General features: G+C 35.2%; 1 protein-coding gene across 1 annotated transcript in view; it reads right to left on the reverse strand.

Annotated features, from left to right (window-relative positions):
• LOC105796935 (uncharacterized) overlaps nt 1-19938 on the reverse strand; it is a 51229-nt gene that overhangs the window by 5894 nt on the left and 25397 nt on the right. The window contains exons 34-58 of the mRNA XM_052628063.1: nt 19711-19923; nt 14968-15071; nt 14577-14872; nt 14415-14499; nt 13167-13871; nt 12734-13052; nt 12339-12497; nt 12089-12252; nt 11792-11972; nt 11422-11688; nt 11101-11307; nt 10761-10815; nt 10215-10345; nt 9626-10129; nt 8621-9445; nt 8442-8518; nt 6995-7445; nt 6761-6847; nt 5616-5771; nt 5331-5515; nt 4238-4774; nt 3381-3558; nt 3143-3285; nt 2924-3050; nt 2275-2496 (exon numbers count right to left, since the gene is read on the reverse strand). Of these exons, the coding sequence (XP_052484023.1) occupies nt 2275-2496; nt 2924-3050; nt 3143-3285; nt 3381-3558; nt 4238-4774; nt 5331-5515; nt 5616-5771; nt 6761-6847; nt 6995-7445; nt 8442-8518; nt 8621-9445; nt 9626-10129; nt 10215-10345; nt 10761-10815; nt 11101-11307; nt 11422-11688; nt 11792-11972; nt 12089-12252; nt 12339-12497; nt 12734-13052; nt 13167-13871; nt 14415-14499; nt 14577-14872; nt 14968-15071; nt 19711-19923 (6378 nt within the window). The remainder of the gene's footprint in view (nt 1-2274; nt 2497-2923; nt 3051-3142; nt 3286-3380; nt 3559-4237; nt 4775-5330; nt 5516-5615; nt 5772-6760; nt 6848-6994; nt 7446-8441; nt 8519-8620; nt 9446-9625; nt 10130-10214; nt 10346-10760; nt 10816-11100; nt 11308-11421; nt 11689-11791; nt 11973-12088; nt 12253-12338; nt 12498-12733; nt 13053-13166; nt 13872-14414; nt 14500-14576; nt 14873-14967; nt 15072-19710; nt 19924-19938) is intronic.

Below are 19938 nucleotides of genomic sequence, written 5' to 3' on the forward strand. Positions count from 1 at the left end.
AGAGCCTTCAAAGCTCAAACCAGCAAAATTTAATTTTTTCCTTTTCTCTTCGACCTTATTTTTCTTCCTTACTATTGCCTCACATAAAAATGATCGATACTACAATTATTAATGTCGATAACACAACTACTACAAATACCATTATCCAATTCAATCATGCTTCTCATCTACTAATAGTATAGTCTATTGTAGCATCTTCTTTTCTTTCACAAGTTGAAGATTAAGATTTATGGGAATAATTGCTAGTTTGCATATTGTCCTGTAACATGCTTCTGTTGAGAGATAAAAATCCTTTTCTTAGAATGAGTGACCTCAATCCTAAGAAAATACTTGGAATGTCTTGGTCACAGGATATAATGGTTGCTTTATGCATTTTCTAATTCCCTTACTACGGGCAATCGGAAGATCTTGGTCATTATGAGATTCAATTTTACCTTTAAATGGACAGTTAGAAATTGTTACCTCATTCAAAGGATTTGAGTTGGACTCTTAGACTTGCATAGGTTCATAAACAACATCTTCCTCCTTGTGAATACATTACCAAATCTTACATTTTAGGCACAGGTTCAAGAATGAGTTCAAGTATAGCTACAGGAGCAAACATGGGTTTAAAGGGACCTTTAGGCACGGGGTTGGAACAAGATGAATAAGAAGCTGCAAAATTGGACGTGCGAATAGATGACAAGTTAAGCAAAAAGTAACACAGACCAATTTTCTTTGATGAAGGGCGGTAACACTTACTCTTTTTGAGTTGAGGGATATCCCACAAAAATATATTTTAGAGCCATTGAATTTAATTTCAATTGTTTTGATTATGAATATAGAAAAATGACAAATAATCGAAAATTTGAAGGGCAAGGATGTTTGTAGTGTTAAAATTTGGAAACAAAAAATGTTGAGTGGCTGTAAGAATTCTCTACTGAAGTAATAAAATGGCTTCCTTTGTTTTATGGATAAAAACTTCAATTTATAGAAGTAAAGATAGACAATTACATTTAAAACAAAAATAAGATAAAAAAATGATAAACAATAATAAAACTTTATTTGAATATTTCAAATATTGAAATTACGTTATTACCCAAAAAGAAGCTTTGAAATAAAAAGGCTCTAATATTTTTGAAGGCTATTTTTCTTCTTTGCTCCCCCATTTCCTTGTGGGGGTATTCAAACAAGAACACCCATGTATTGTTACTTTTGAAAATATGGGGTAATAAATAATTTGATTGAAAGAGTCTCTAGCATCACCAAACCTAAACATTTTGATATCAACCCCAAATTGATTTTTGACCATGGGAGCGCTATATTAACCTTAAACTTAGTTTTAAGTAAAAAAAAAATCGAAGTAACATCGGTGCAATCATCAATGGAAGAAAAAAACAGCCATCTTATCCTTGAAACATTAGAAATGGTAGATGGACTAAAAATGTCTTTCTGATCAAGATGGAAAGGAATAAAATTTCTTTAATAACTAGAAAATATGTTTGCTTGCGTTTAGCAAGTTCACACACACCTCACAATGAAAATTTAGAAAGAAAAACAGAGGTGATCATTGCTTCACAAAATACACAGTATTAAGGCCGAAAACAAAGGATAAAAAAGAAAATCCTAAAGCTCTAATACCATGTTGCAAACTAAAAATAACTGTAAGGAAGTGTCAAAAATTGAAAAGAGATTTTGAATTATGTGTGATATTTTAATGAGAAAAGTATGTACATATTTATAGTAAACACCCTAGGCTAAATAGGGAAATAACTCAAGAAATAAAATATCTCCAAAAAATCTACTGCTAACCTCTCCCAAAATCTGCCCTAAATCCAAACCCTAATGATAACAAGGAATAAACCAGTGAATTAAATCCCTGCATTCAAGGGATTTGTTAGTTCCATCAATGTTAGACATTATTCAAGGGTGAGGCAAATAAATCAAAAAAGGAACTTACAGACGGCATTCTGGGGCAAAAACGGGTTTTATAATCAATCTTTAACATACACTTTCATTTTCAATCGATCATTAAACCATCTAAGATACAAATGTTAGTAAAGCCAACTTTACAAGAGGGTAAAAATACTACATTCAAAATTCACAAATTTATTCTCAACCAACAGCCATCACTCAGGGTTTAGGGTTATTATACACACCATTCAGGCACCAGTAAATAAGGCACATCATAGATTTCTGTAGTTATTTTTGCAATAACTAGTGCACCATGGACAAATCAGAGAAACTTTGCAATAAGAGTATGTTTAGTAATCCGAATTTTGGTTTGTGACATACCTGTCTCTGTCGGCTTTGAATGAATTTCTTATCCATTGATAAAGCAGCCACTCCTTTACTCATATGTCCAAGAGCACTACTTGCGTTGCTCAATATATCAAGACCAGAGAGCAACCGAAGTGGTTGACCAAGAAGATCATTTTTGATGTTTGAAATAGCATTATTAATCATCATACTCTGCCTCATGCACAAATTCTCATGAAATCTTTGATTTAGCTTGACCTGTTATTCAACACTTGTATTAGATGTGCATAATAAATGACAATAAGGTCACAAAAGTTGGTTTAGCAAAACTTTGGTATATACATAGCTCAGAGAGTTGCTCGAGGTACTGCATCCATAGAATAGTACTTAATTAACAGAAAATATATAAGTTCATAGAATGTTTTCAGTCTTATGCTGCCAAACTGTTGTAATTCCCAAACAAAATGAATCTATCAACAAATTTACTGCAATTTTCAGATCTGTATTCGGAGGCCGTGAATCTTAGCAGATATTTATGCTACAAAGTTATATAATCTCTCTGCATCTTCTTCTGGCTTACATTTGCTAATGTAAGTGGCTTTTCAGATCCAGGTAGATAATTGAAGATCATAATACAGGAAGAACTATAAACAAGGAAACAAAAGGGATTAAACATAACACTTACAGTCATATTCTCTGTGTTCCCTAATGCAGTCATTAAGGATGACCAAAATCCAAGGACTCCCCTAGGGCGTTGGCTAGGCGACATAGCCATTGATACTTTCAGTCGAACTTCTGAGATGTTGAGAATCCTGTATTTCATGTTAAATACAAATCATATGGCTCAAGCAATCAAATTCAGAGCAAAGCTTTGAATATGAAAATAGGAAAGGTTTTCACTTACCCAATATGAATGATAGGATCAAATGACACAGCTGTTGTGTTACTATCAGATAACCTACTGAGATTGACCTGCTGCATCATCTCATGAATGCGCCATATAATAGGTTCATGAATGTTTATTAGAAATGCAGAATTATCGGGCCCCTGGTTATAAGCCAGTCAAAATAAATATGGCTATATAAACAACTAAGTCGAAAAAATAAAACTCTGCTCAAGCCTTTAAGAGTTAACATGCTCACATGGAAACCTATATATGGATAGACAGATAGATCCAGTGATCCCTTTGTCTGTAGAGTCACAGAAATTTTCAAAATATAATCAGTTTCCTGCCCAATTTTCTGTGGCCTGAATAAAACTGGTGTTGGGGTTAATGGCAACTGGTTATCCATTTGAATTCCTCTCATTCTTAATTTGAACCTTAAATAAAAACAAGACATAATCAGTAAACAATCACAAACAGTTAGACAAAGAGGAAAGAATTCTGGTAACGTGAAACTACTATACTAAACATCTATTCTGTCTGCATAACAAGTTGACAGTTTATCATGTTCTCTGCAAAATAGCATACCCCAAAGCATAGTTGTGCTAAATCTATGGCCTTCAATTCATAAAGTCAGAGCCCTCCTTGAGGCTAGAAGGGGAAAAAAGTGTACGACCCCCTATTATTTCATGTAATCAAGCAAGTTTAGAGCATCTTAGTGCTTAACTTGCACATGAAATGAATTTATGGATAATAAAAACACATGTAATAGTGTGACTTATACATGATGGTAATTGTGTTATGTGATCCTATGAAGAATGGGTATTGAAAATCCACAATGAATTAGTAGACAGTTTACCACTTGAAACGTAACTGCCAACAAAAGCAGACCACCTGAAACCAGTAATATGTAATGATTTCATGATTCAAGAATAAAACCAAGTTTAGTTTTTTTACTGTAAGGCATGCTATGAATGGTTCAAATAAAAAAGAACTTGTGGACATTTTTTTTGGTAGAAATGGGACAATTCTTCTTAGTACAAGCTAATTTGCATTGTGATCATATAAATCTTGCTTTATTGCAGCAAGATAAAGTTTATTAGAAACAGAGCATACCTGCTAAGCCCAGAGCCCAAGCCACTTGAATATGCCAAATGAACATTTTGCAATGACAAGTATAATATCTCCTCTGGTGTATGGTCAATAATAGACACTCCAAGCTCAGCAAACTCGACAATAAAATGAAACTCACATTCTGAGGTGGACTGTGGTTGCTGTTGATGAGACTCACTTCTGGAGAGCTCTGATAACGTGGATGGAATCGTTTGGCTAATGATTACAGGAGGCTCATTTTCAGGCATCCAGTCACTGATCTTAACAACATTTACTTTTTCTTCTTTCAGGATGGTAATCCGTAAAGCTTGGGCAGGTCCTGCCACATCAATCGGCAGATGATCGAAAATCTCATCTATATTGTACTTGCCTGACCTTGATGGGTCAGCTCCATCTGCAAGGATTTCCAACAAATGCCGTCGACCAAGATCTTCCCATAAGAAAGAAACAGCTGTATTGGGAAGAAGGAGGTGCCATGAACCACTGGTACCATCCACTTGCTGGAAGAGAATTGGTAAGAAAATGGAACGATTTTCAATCCTGTTCCCGGAAGATAATAATATTATAATGAAAGAGAAGATGAAAGAAATGCAGTAAGGAATTCAAGAAAGGGGATACATGCATGTAGAATTGGAAAACCAACCAGAGACGAAGTATCTGTCCGCTACACCTAAAACCTAACCTGGTCCAACCCCATTTGACTTCTAAAGTCAGTGACTTAGCCTGACCGACCTCAGACAGAAGCAACACAATGGATTTGAATACTCCAAAACTTAAATTGAGCATAGCTTTTATTGTTTTCTCATTTTGAACCACAACTTAATTAAGAAATAGTACATACTATAATACAAATTATTTAAGGGAATGACCAAAACGTGACTTTATGTGAACCAAAATTGAGCAAGTTGAAATCCTATGCGACCCAGAAGCAATATGACTGATACCATAACCCATCCCCAAATGACTCAATCCAAACTGACCTAACTAGACCCCCAGCCACTCTTATATGCCTGGGAAACAGGATAATGCATATGGTAAAGGGAAAAAGAGTGTTTAACGAAGTTTTAGAAGTACATGCACTGGTGTAATGTGTAACCTGTAAGGACTTGATGAGGAATTTGGACGGAAGATAACTTCATAGCGTGAGCTTTTTGTGCCACTCCTAACTTCAATCTTTAAAAATAAGTGATCACTTCCAGTGTCATTTTTCAAAGAAATGCGCATCAGACCTTCAGTAGAAACACTAAAAGGTTTACTCCACCCGTATCCATCTACCTGCAACTGAAATAAAAAGAAGTTCAATTGGCAATTAGTCAAAGCAAATATAAGAATGCATGCAGGAAAATATATTGAATCACTGCTATAACCGATGTACACTCACCTTCAACAACTCAGCTTTTGAAGAACTCTGCCAACCAAAGAGCTTTGGGGGATCAGTGGGATGGATCCATTCCACTGTCTCAGAATAACACTGCTGAAGACAAAAACTTAAACCAACCCTATTAACAAACAACATGTATGGCTGAAGATGAATGACCTGAACATCAAATATTGCAAGTAGTTACTAAATGACTAAAAAAATCTATACAAAAATTGTCAATAAACTATTTTATATGTTGGACTGCTTCGAAATATAATTTCCCTTATTCAGTCTAAACATCTCAGTTGAAGCTTTTTAAGCATGTGACAGGACACAGAGCTTCTTTGTCTTGAACCATTAAAATATCCTTTCCATTCTGATTCAATACTAGTTGCTATCAGGCTGAATACTGAAGGATTGTAAATGCTATAGGTTACTCACATAATCTACAATCACAATGGTGGGACAGATTTGTGGGGTCAGAAAATACCAACACAGGAACATAGCAGTATTTCTCTAAAGAAGATGCCACCTTATCGAATAGATTTCTCAAACTAGAAAGCCGTACGCACGTAAGCAATAATGTTCATTGATCTGGTCTACAAGAAATTTCATAAGAAAAAGTTCACGATCTTCAACCTACTGCTACATAATCAATTTGCCCGAGTATGTAGCAGCAAAGTTTTGGCTTTTGTTTACAGGAAGAGGCTATATTAGAACACTGATGACAATAAGAAGGAAACATTAGAAGGCAGGATTATCAAAGGGCTAGTGATTAAACTTCATGCAACTATAGCAAGCAAACTAGAAGTGGATCGGCAGCTTGTTTTACAGAAATAAGCAGAAAGAAGTAACATATAAGACGAATAAATGGTTATTGTATCATGGCTGCAATGATCTGAATGCCAACTGACAATTTTATCCTACACAATAAGAGGGGAAAAAGAAAATATTGCACAGGCTATAAGAATCGCAACTAAGGTTTGCATCTGAACAAGGACCAAAATTTACAAGGATGGATAGAGATAACTTCCAAAAGTTCAAACCAAAGAGGAAAGCAGTGAACAGAGATAAAAAGAATAAAACTACTAAAGTTTTATTATGAGAGAATGGAACAAAAGAACGACAATAACATATAAAGCATCAAGAATCTCAAAAATTTCCACCTTTGTTCTGTCTGTGGTCATATTAACTAGAGCTGAAAGCTTATAGTAGTACCCATCTGAACTGAATGCCTTTACATCAAAACGTTCCTGGAATAGTTACAGTTCTATTAGCATCACAAATGGTTGCAACACCTCCAAAATTTATCAGAACCAGAACCGCCCCTTATTTCCACCTAGCCCACAGATCAAACAAGATACATAAGCATGTAGACATCTAGACCACTAACATATTACCTTCTTTTCAAGCTCAAGAAGAGAAATCCCAGGACTGTAGATTTCAGAATCTCGGAGAGCCACAGCAATGCCAATACGTGGGGACACATATGTATCCTTTTGTGATGTAAACAGTGTAACACCACTACGACCGGCAGAGTCTTGTGGGGAAAGCATACTAGCTATTGGACTGGTGTCCTCAATAGCTTCAAGTACTTGAATGTTTCTCCTTGGACCTGAATGTCTCCTTTCAGCCAAGTACGAAGGGGTCCTCAAAACTGTTCTTGTAGATTTAACTGCTTTAGATGAACGTGAATCCATATCTGCATTATCTGAACCTTCAATTTCTACCACTTGATAAGCTAGAGGCAGAGCTGAATCATTAATGATCCAATATGGAACAAAAAACCTTATCGTCTTTGGTGCAGCACCTGTTCCTCCCATATCACGTTCAACACTCACACGCAATCTCCTGCAAAAGCACATGAAAGGACTATTGATAACATTAAAGGATGTACTTTTTTAATAAGAAAAAACTAGAATGCAATAACCTTAAAAGTATTCAAACAGTTAGTAACTAATTAACATTTTACCGGGCAACTGTACCCATGTTCTTTATTTTTAGAAAATAAATTCCATCAAAGTTGATCATACGAAGGAACCTACATAATTAAGAATCATATACATATTCTTTTCACTTATCTTGTGAATCCATTATTGGTAAAAGATATAGAGAATTATGGCATCAAATTTGACACCATTCACTTAGGTTTTTGTACACTTGGAACTGACCATTATAAAGGAGAAACAAACATGAGAGGAAAATGTATCCTTTAGTTCCATTTTTTATCTTAAGAAGTGGCCAACTTTACATGTCAGTGAAGAATGAAGGAGATTATCCAGCAAAAATCAAACAAGGGTTCCTACATACTTAGGATCACAAAAGCACATTTAAACCTATTATGTAAAGTATAAGCTAATTTAGGAGGGGAAAATATATAAAAGTACAAAGCATCAAACTCATTTATGCATGCAGAACCTATGTATCAGTCTGGATCTAGGATTTTTATTTTTTTTTAGGATCTAGAGAGAATTAAAAGCTGAAGTAAATATCAAAACAGTAAATATAATTAAATAGTAGCATACTTTCTAACCCTCTCCCCCCTCTCTTAAAACAGGCAGTGTTTTAAATCTATATTGCCAAAGAATAACCATTTGTTGGGCGGGAAAAAAATATGGCAACCGAGAATGAAACTTCTGAAGGAAGACAAAGTCCAGTTTATGTTAAAACTTGTTCATTTCATTTGTACTTGAATCCAAGGGAAAAGGACCCAGACATTGCATAGTAAACAGCATGGGAAATATATGGTAATTCTGCAGTATCCTCCCATGCTTACAAATCACAAGAATGTAGAAACTAAAATTATTAGAGGTGACCATCCATGAACAAGAAAATAGGAGCCACAACCTTTTACTTTGCTGGTGGAACATCCAGAAAGATGAAATGTGAGCACCGGAAGAAAGATCCAGAATAAGAACCGGGTCCTGCAAATAATAATGCGTTCAGCACAAAGATTTAATACATGATGGCTTGCAGATGAGGACAAAAAAAAAAATGCATTGTCAGATTAAAGTTAAACCCATTACCTTTTCCAAAACCCAATCACTCTGCACAAGAAATGAAAGATATATAGGTCTTTGGATGTCCACTGAATATATATGAGCACTCATACGTGAAGATATGATTCCATGCTCTCGCTCAATATAATTTCGGTCTTTTGTTTTTTCCCATATTGTGAATTCAGCTGGACAAGACAGTCGATTTTCCAACTTCAACGGAGAATTAACAGAGATTCTCCAATCGTAGACAGGATGATTAAACTCAGTATGAAGGGCTGATGCATCTGCACCTACACTAAGCCAAATTTGTCTGCTTTCAACAGTAGCACTACAACAAAGAAGTATATCCTTTTTTTCAAGTTGACTTAACAGAAGAGCAAAATTGGGCTTTTTGCTTCCTTGTGGTGAAGTACTTTTAATATAACATTGATCTACAAAAGGCTGGTCCTTCCCACTTGCAAAATTAGAAGCGACAGCAACAACAACGGTATGACCCCAAGCATATGGGGGGTGAGGATAATCAACACTAGGACGAATGCGTAAACACTGATCAGATGCTTTAGAAGTACTTCCCCATGATAAAACAGTAGAATATCCAGGGTTTATGGTAGTGAAGTCCTTCTTTACGCAACATTTTTCTTTCTCAGCAATTAGTTGTCTTGTTCGGATCCAACGCCTTCGACGCACAACATCATGACCAGATTTAATATGCGACTTCGAAGAAGTTGGGGGCCATTGATTTGGATAGTCAGCAGCATAAGCCCAGCCATCTTCATCAACAAATTGGGATTTATCGATAGTCCATGTTGATATCCATTCCCACCCGTTAGGCAGGGAAGGTTCAAAAAATTCCTTCCAAATATAGGTGAAGTAAGAACATACATAATACCAAGAATGCCAAATACATATATATATATATATATATATATATATATAGATATAGATAGATAGATAGATAGATAGATAGATAGATGGTCATGCAACAAAAGATATCCAAAAAAGATGGAAACCTTCATATGCAAAATCACTAACCTTTGATGAACACGAGAAGTCTCTGGTGCTCCAGCATGCTGGATCACTACCTTGAAAACCAGGCCACTTATTGCCCCAACCAGATATCGGATGATACAGCTGATTTTCAAAGATCTCTTCTACCACTATGTTAGGAGTGCTTGATCCTGAATCCTGAATCATTGACACGTGACATACTGAAATATCCAAATTAACATCAGAATCATTTACAACAGTTGCAAGACCCCTGAAAATGGCATGCTTCTTTCCGTTTCTCATAACAACCTCCATTGCAATGAATTCACTTTGGAATGATTTGGGGACTACTGACAACGGAAGCAGTGAACGAACACTCTCCCATGAACCCTCTGATCCAAGCCTAACCCAGAAACCTATGTCCTTATCAGAAGCATCCCTGCTTTCAGCATCTTTTTGAAAAATTGCAGTTGTATTCCTCTCAAAATAAGATGTGGAAACAAAGATTTTAACATGACCATACGTATCTTCAACATTATTGGATTGAACCTGTAAAGAAATGACAGATAAAAAATTCTATTTAAACAAAGAAAGGCCAAGTTATGGACCAAAGATGCAGAAAAGAGTAAATCACCTTTCTCCTCAATGAATATGATTCAATATTCTGAGTATCATTCCGTGGAGGCAGCATCCTTGATGAAGATAGCTTTTTTAAAATATTGGCACGATGACCAATAGGAAAAGAAAGTGCACCAACAACTTCACCTGCTTTTTATTAAGTTACAAAATAAAGAGACTAAAGCACACATATAAGTGTTCAAGTTTGAGTTAAGAGGATGACTTGAGCAGAATAAGTGAAAATTTGCTGTATATAAAAGAATTTTAAACAATAAAGAAAAAACTTCTAGCAGAATATTAGTCACTTAGAAGATATCACAAGATAAAACTAAATAAAAAACTACCAGATAGAACAAATCATGATAGAAATTTCAATGGCCATATATCTAGAGTACTTATTACCACACAGTAAATGAAATTGAATGCAAGGAACGTTAACTCCTTAAAGTAAAAGAGGAACAGATTTAGCGTAACAAGCAACAAAAACTAGAAAAAACTTCAATATCTAGTTTTTATGTGAATTTCTAGTTTAACTCAAGTTGATGCACCAAAAAAAACGTACCTTTACCAGCTTTTGCAGAAAGGTTTGTTACCTCCACCTCCAATTTAGCAACCCCCTGTGACAGAAAATGCAGAAATTCCTTAACACTTTGGGAAACAAAAACTATTGCTTTCCATATCAACATCACAGCTTTCACTTCATTGTGCTTGTCAGAAAGTGGCATTTTACTATGATAGAATTTTTTACTTCTCTTGATTAGCTTACTTACCTTACTTTCAGAGCAATATGAATATGTCAGCTATTTGTACTGAAGATGAACAAACTAAGTCGTGCCTACTTTAAACAGCAAAGAAGCACAAACAAAAAGAAAAGGAACAAAATTGGTAAACACACAACAGACCTTACGAGGAACTTCAAAAATGAAAAGTTCATTCCACTTTGCAATGCCTTTCTTTGGGTACACCTTGTCTGAAACTAAGGGCTTCACACATTTTGTCCTTGCACTCTGCGGTAAAAGTTTTTGCTGATCTGTTGCTTGACTGTCAATGACAAGGCGCAAAGCACAAAAGAAGTTATGGCTATTACCATCATCCACTATAGGTAAATCCTGCAAATTATTAATGAGTCATATTTTTGTTCAGAAGCAATTAAATAACAAATTAAAATATACTGTCAGAAAAAAATGGAATATGTGTTGCAAAAACTTCAATCATTTGAGAACCTTGGCAAAAAGAATCTGTGCAGCAACATAATAGCGTGCTTGCCTAGATTCCTCTGCAACATTTAGCCTGTCTGAAAACCTTGCAGGTGGAACCCAGACTGAAGCAAAGCCACCATGATGAAGTTGGTCAACCACCTCTGAATTCTGTTCAATCCTTTTAATGTACAGATCACTCCCAAGTTGGTTCTCTACCACCACAGTTTGTAAATCTTCTTCATCCAGGGCAGAAAAGGCCAGATCTTGATTTCCAGAATGAGCACCAGACTCCTACAAAAGAACATCTAGTTAGATATTTTAAGGTACATACTCAGTATCGTAATCAACTAAACATCTTCAAAAATGAAAAATCGTGGTACAGTTTCCAACTTACCTCAATCAGCTTTGTCGCTTTCTGGTCAAGCTCTAACTGTCGTCTCCATGAAAGAATGGTCTCTATTAAAGTATCAAGATTCATTGCACTGACATTTATGTTCACAATGTTGGTAGCAGCAATGTGCATCCTCTTCCCAATTATTGATGATGAATTCACATTGATATCATACGTTTCAAACCTTGAGGAGAAAAAGATTAATAAAGAAGATCAAATTTATTACTAGCTGGTATACTTCCTTGCCACTCTCTCTCATACAAGGCAAATAATAGTAACTAGAATGAGGAAGAAACTAACTTGAATATGCCATCAAATGGCTCCACCAAGGGCTCCCATGCTTCCAAGTGTTTATTAAAGGTTGAAGCAGCAATAGATGAAATGAATACTGCATTCATAGCCTCCAAACGACCATGGGTCACCAACTTGATATTGGCGATAGTCACATCAAATAGCGGTGTCATCTGAAGGTTACAAGTATATCATAAAGGGAAGGCAATATCATGTCAAAAGGTCCAGAGTTTAATGTTTTCTTTTTCAGAAAACATACCATTCCATGTAAGCTGTCTAAAACTGTTAGAGAGAAGAATCTTAGTTTAATCTCAGCAGTTACATTTTCACGTGTCTTATGCTTCACAGAATCACTAATAGTGTAAGCCAACCGCATTGATGGCATTTTTATATCAGAACGTGCAAGAAAAGTAGAAGCCTACAAGGAGAAAAAGTAAGGCATTCAAAAATGCTATAATCTGTTTTTCTTCCCACTAAAAGTTCAGAGAATGAAGAGTTAAAAGTTAAGGAAGTTTATATCAAATCTGAGCAGGCATAAAAAGCACGCTCTCTTTAATAAACTTATTTGTTTCACATTTAAAAAAAATGAAATTATCTTAGAAAACCCACAAGTTAAATGACATTTATGGACTATTAAGTGAGCATTATCTTAACCTGATTTTCAACTTTCCAAATGCTCCAGCAGTGGCTTGCTTTTGAGCTCAAATTTCTGGAAATGGGCACTTCAATGATGTTGGTTGGGCTAACAAGATCCATCCTTGGGCAGCAAAAGAAATCCATGCATGGGGCTTCATCAGTTCTAGAAACTATACACCCTAAAGAAGCATAACCAGGGGGAGCTATTGGGTACCAGAAGAAAACTTCATCAAAGCCTTTCCCCGTAATATGGGCAACTTTAGTAAATTGCACAGGCTTCGCAGAGATTTCGGGATCCTCAGACTTTAAAATTATGCCCAAAGCAGGTGGCTCTAATCTGGGAAGGGGAAAAAACATGCCAAATGTTGACAAAAACTCAAAGAGATCAAAAGAATACCTATAATGGTAAGAGAGTTTGACAAAGAAACATTCCAAGATAAAAAGGTCTAACCCTTCTGTTATGCAATCACCTAGTATTGCATAACCAGGACATGGAATAGGCCGCCAAATTGACACTGGTCTGCGGAGGCCACCACCCTTGTCCCACCATATTCTCTCAAAGTGAGGGGTTGACATGTAACAACTAGAAGCTTTTGAAATTGACCTGAGAATGTCCCACCCAGATGAACTATCTCCCTGGTTGCTTGTTTGTTGACTAGAATGATTATTATCCACAGTATCAGGAATATATTCCTGAAGAGATGCATAGGACCAAACTGAACTCCAGAGTAGAAGATGACTCAGGTCAGAACTATTTCCTTTGGAAGGGTATCCAATCGAAGAATGAGCATAAAATGATCCAAGAACATTGTCCAAACGCCAAATACTAAATCCAGAAGTAAAATGCTGATTTGGTAGTTCATTCAGCAAACATTCTGAATAAGTTGTAGATGTTACAAGGTCAGAGCGCAGACAATAAACGACATGGTTTGGCGGTGGATGATTTCCTACATTTGCTACACAGCCCATTGAAATATACCCTGGAGGTGAAATTGGCATCCAAAGGGAGCAATCACTGTCAACACCAGAATGGCCATCAACCCCTTCCAATCCTAGGACATGAGAGAGGAAGCCAATATGTTTAAAACCCACTGGCTTCCGCACACGCCCATATGTATTACTTACTGCTAATACTGCCTGTGAAGGAGGAATTGGGCTGGAGAACAATAGAAGGAATTACATATTAATATTCAAAGATAAAAATATTGATAAAAATGTAAATTTTCCCGTCACAAAAAATAATTACATGAAGAAGAATAAGTACTCACTTAATGTCCCTATTAAAATAATACTGGAACTATCGAGCAATTTTCATCTTAAATTATCAAAAAGAAGAATAAGTACTCACTTCAACGGAACCTTCCTAGCTCAGTTCCTGGTCATAGACTCTCTTGGCCAGCAACCATATCCTCAAAAATGACCGAAAATGAAAGACCCAAAGACAGAAGCTCAGCCTAGAAACATACTAAGACACAACCCTTTCAACATTTAATTCATTCTCAGAATACCTGTATACATCAATCCTATGAAGATAGGCATCAAGAGCACAGACCAGGACTCAATATAAATTATAGTTTAGTAGATAATTAACCAAAATTACCAACCTAAAGCGAATTATAGTATGAAAGAATACAGAAACAAAGAAGCCTGAACTTCAAAGTCTTTAACCATAACTGGAACGTGGAAAATCATGTTTTACCTAGATGTAACACAATCTCCCAGTATAACATAGTTTGATGGAGCTTGTGGCCTCCAAATGGTGAGATTATTGTGAGACCCATTCTCTATGGACATGGAAAAAAAAAAGAATTAACAAAAATAGTGACATAAAGCATCACACTCCAAATAATTTAAAGAAAACCTTTAGGTGACACCCAAATCCTGTCGAAATTGATGCAGGGAGCCAGGGGAATTGCATTTCCAAATTGTAATGCTGCAGCAGCTTGATACTGAAGGTTAAGTAGAAGAGAAATTGCACCTAATGAAAGATGAATACAAATATCAGTTGAAATCAGAGAAATGTTGGTTTTCTCTTTAACGGAAGTATATCCCCCTGAAATATCCAGTGGATCCAGAATGATAAGACCAGAACCAGTCTCAACTGTCAGATCCTTCACCACGGCACGAATCCAGGTATCATTTTCCTTATATGCATACCTGTTGAAAAGATAAACAATACACATTTAAATTATTCTCATCAACTGCTTGATTTTCATTAAAATAGCAATAATCAGATCTAATGCTATTCTTACATGAAATTTAAATCCATTTTTGCGCGCAAAAGTTTTTCACCATAAGATGAATCATCTAGATAGGACTTAGTACCATCAAAGAATGTGAACTCCAGAGAAACAACCTAACCACATGTAAGTAAATTTAATCAGGTACAGCAAAATGAGGAAAACAAAGTGCAAGAAAGTTAAAGATGGATCCTAGGCAGCAAAGTAATATAACCATGTCAAAGAAAAACATCCAATTCAACTGTAAATGCATGATTCTATCAGGACAAACCAGGGATAAACACTTGTGAACCTTATCTCAGAACGGCTTGATAAGACTAATGCATGCACAGTGCAAGAGTTACTACAAACCAACGAATCAACACTTGTGAAACCGTATTTGAGAACTGTTTGATAATACCCATGCATGCACAGTGCAACAATTTCCATTCTGAGACATCTAGCAACAGCAAGGACAATAAAGTAAGGTCTCCAAACAAAGCTAAATGTTAAGGCTAGGTACACCAAGAGTATATGAAAATGGGTACTTTCACAAACACAGACAAATAGACATATGGTCAACTAAGCTCCATACTCCATATGAAAAAAAAGAAAGGAGTTTTCTATAAGCCATGAATCTGGTAAATCAATTTATACACAATTCTAAAGAAGTTCATTTACAGGCTATCTACCGTGTATTACAATACTTGGAAGGCAATCCTGGTCAAGGAATCTAGTTCAAGAGGAGCACAGAGTGTTGAAATACGTGTTGAAGTCCCATATAATTTGGGATATTTTTTAACTTATTTAGGTAGATAAATTTTATAATAGTTAATAGAGATTTTTTAGGAATATTTTTTTTTTATCTTTTAGTAGTTTACTAGAATAAGAAAATTATTTTCCCAGTTATGTTGTGAGTCTTTTTATTATTATTTAAATTCAATTCTTTATTTAATAAAATGAAAACATTTTAAAATAACCTTCAGAGTTAGGTTAAATCTCCAGTAACACCATGTTTAAAATAACCTTCATTGGAAATAAGAGATCCAACAACCAAACGAAGATAGAAAGCTTTGTCGTCGGAGAGTGCAATGACTCAAAGGACAGTGGCGTCTCATCTCTCTTTTCAGCTGACATCTCACAAGTTGAATGACAAAAATTACCTTGAATGGTCAATTGGAGAAATCAAGCAACCACAAGTGGGTGATTCAAGGATGGGCACGTGGAGGTCAAAAAATTCTATGATAATTGTGTAGCTTATTAATTCCAAGGAAGCATCAATAGGTAAACCTTTTCTTTTTCTCCCGATTGTTAAAGATGTTTGTGACGCTATGAAAGACACCTATTCAGATTTAGAAAACACTTCATAGATCTTTGAGCTAAAAATAAAACTCTGGAAGGCTAGGCAATAGATAAAGGAGTTTACTTTTATTATAACGAGATGATGTCTTTTTGGCAAGAACTAGATCAATATTATAATGACAAATGGGAGTGTCCTGGAGATGGTGTAAAAGCTAAGAAAAAAGAAGAGAATGAGCGAGCTTATTATTTCTGGCTGGTTTAAATAGAGAATTTGATGAATTGAGATCTCGGATTCTGGGAAAAAAAACCGTTTCCAACACTCTGTGAGATTTTTTCTGAGGTTAGAAGAGAGGAGACTAGGAGAAAAGTAACATTAAGGTCAAGATTTGAAGCTAACGATGATAATTCTACTCTTGTGACTGTTAAAAATGATAATGATAGTGAAAAAAAAAAGAAACTTTGATGCGACCACCATAAAAAAAATATTGGCACACTCAAGAAACATGTTGGAAGCTCCATGGAAAACCGACAAATAAGAGAAAGAGAGTGGCAATGGTCGTGCTTCACAATCTGGGGATAACAAAAGCTTTCCAAACGACTAATGAAAATCATGAGCAACAGAGTTCTCTAGAAGAGTCTCCACTTACTAAGGAACAACTAGAGCATCTACACAAGTTTTTTCAATCACCACAGTATCGGATGAATTCGTCTATTCCTAACTCATCCAATAGTCCTTCTTGCTCCTTTGCCCAATTAGGTACTAATTCTTCTATTTTTTCAATGTGAAGCCTTGTAAAACAAACACATGGATCGTTGATTCTGGAGCTAGTGATCACATGACTAGTAGTCATTTTCTTTTCTTAACTTGCACACCTTGTGCAGGAACCTGATCTACCGTAATTTGATACATCAAATTAAGCTCTCTAATACACTTGAGAAGCTTATTTTCAAGCAATTTAAATGTCTTTTATATGTTTTTATGATTTTTAGTTTTGTTGTTAATAAATTATTTTTATTAGTTTTAAGCCATTTTTAGACTCAAATTGGCCAATCATGCTATGGAGAACCTAACAAGTTGATTAAGTGGTGTAAGGAGTCAATGGTGGTCCAAACGTGAAGAAAATATCACTCAGAAGGAGGATATCACGATATCGAAGCATAGAAGTCGTGATACCTCTAACAGTGCTGAAATGAAGAGAATCGAGACCAACTACAGTGATATCGCGATACCAAGTAATGGTATCGCGATATCGAGACATCCCAGAACCACTCATTTCAAGATTGTTGTGGGTATCGCGATATCCACAATTTTATGTCCAACAAGCTTAAGTCTATTTTCACTTAAAGGCAAAATGATTATTGTTAGGTTAAATGTTAGTAGGCTATAAATACAACTTTATAAGCCTTTTATTTTAGATTTTGTTGGCTGATAGTTTCCTTTAGTTTTCAATAGCTTTAGGGTTAGGTTTTCTCTTTTCTTTTTAGGTTAGATTTTAATTTTGTTGTTTATTTTCTTCCTTATTGTTAAAGATTTTGTAAACAATGATGGACAATTTCTTGGGCTTCAATGGAAATTCTCAATTAAATAAGCATTTTCTTAAACTCTTTGCTTTTGTTTTATACTTGCAATATGTTTGATAAAATGCTTATTTGAATTGAGAGTTTGAATATTTGCTAAATTTGTTGGATGGTTGATTGTTTGATTTTTTGTTAGCTTAAGTTGATGTCTATTCTTGATTGATTCGTTATTCTATTATATCAAAATGCTTGATTCACTAGAATTGACGCCTCTAGCGGAAAACCTAAATAGACGAGACCCAAAGGAGAGTTTATCCTTAGATAGTTCGATATAATCGTGCCGAGTAGTGAGATCGAGAGGTAATTTATATGCCTAAGTGAGATAAAGAGGTAATCTTAGGTGGTATATTTTAGTCTAGGATGAGACCGAGAGGAGATTCCTAACTAAGAGTGACAACCAATATAATCAGTATAATTAATTAGTTTAATTATCACTCAACTAATTAATCGACCATCGTTTAATCATTTACATTATCTAAAACATTAGGAAGAAAATTTAGCTTAATTAGTTTAATTTTAGTTAATAAACAATTTTAATTAGATTTGCACTAATAATTTCTGACTTGATTAGATTAATAATTATTTAACTTGTAATTAACTTGATAAACACATTTATCCACTTGACAATCCTTTGGGTTCGATCTTTAAGATACTCGAGTGTCCCATTAATACTACAAATATTACAGCTGACATTGTGCGCTTCCAGTTAAAACTGTACTTTAAAATTGTTTGTTTTACGTGCACAGGCGATCAGCGATCAGAAACCTTGTGACTTGGCGAAGCAAAAAACAAAGTGTTGTAGCAAGAAGTAGTGCAGAGACTGAGTTTAAATCAATGACTCAAGGAATTTGTGAAATGATATGGTTAAATAAAATTATGAAAGAGCTGAGAAAACCAATAATTTCACCAATGAAGTTGTACTGTAATAGCAAAGCTTCCATTAACATTACTCACAACTCAATCCAACGTGACAGAACTAAACATGTTGAGATTAATAAATATTTTATCAAGGAGAAGATTCAAAAAGGCCAAGTGTGCATGTCGTTTATTCCTTCAAAACAACAGATTGCTGACATACTCACCAAAAGGCTCTCTAAAACAAGCTTTGATTTTCTTGTAAACAAGTTGGGCATGATTGATATACATGCACCAACTTGAGGAAGGGTGTTGACATACGTGTTGACGCCCCATATATTTTGGGATATTTTTTAAGTTATTTTGGTAGATAAATATTAGAATAATTAATTGAGATTTTGTAAGAATGATTTTCGTATTTTTAGTAGTTTATTAGAATAAGAGAATTATTTTCCCAATTATGTTGTGAGTCTTTTTTCTATTTAAACTCAGTTCTTTACTTAATAAAATGATAACGGTTTTATTGAAAACTCTCTTGAAAACTTCACAGAGCTAGTGCTAAAAGGATACACATATGTTGATTATGCCATTTCGATGGTTGACAGAAGGTCCACCTCAGGTTACTGCACTTTTCTTGGCGGTAATCTTGTGAGTTGCAGGAGTAAAGAACAAAATGTGGTGGCAAGGTCTAGTGCTGAAGCAGAATTCTTGGAAATGGCACAAGGAACCTATAAATTGTTGTGGTTAAAGATTATCTTAAAAGACTTGAAGATTAAGTGGTAAGGACCACTGAGGCTTTACTGTTATATTAAGTCTGCAATAGGCATCACAAACAACCCATTGCAACATGACAGAACAAAAAACATTGAACTAGACAAACACTTCATAAAGGAGAAACTAGATAGTGCAACTTGAGGATGTTCTCACAAAAGGACTCAACAGTTCAACAATTCAAGCAAACAACTGTAAGTTTTTTTTAAAGGTATCGGGTTTAAAGGAATATTTAATGTAGGGAACAACTATTAATGGAATTATACCTACCTGTGCTTCAAAAGTGAAACTCGGTGCAACATTTGGGCCATCTTGTAAACATGAAGTCTTTGGAGTGTTTGTTAACTCCATATTCTCTTCAAGCTTCTCATCATCATTGGAACTTAAATTATCCATCAACGATATGTCAACATCATCTTCTGGTGACACTGAGTAGCTGCTATCATTGCTCAGGAATGTATACTTTCTCAAAAGAGAACCATTCTGATGAATGAAGAA

The sequence above is a fragment of the Gossypium raimondii genome, chromosome 3 (assembly GCF_025698545.1).
Source record: "Gossypium raimondii isolate GPD5lz chromosome 3, ASM2569854v1, whole genome shotgun sequence".
NCBI lineage: Eukaryota > Viridiplantae > Streptophyta > Magnoliopsida > Malvales > Malvaceae > Gossypium > Gossypium raimondii.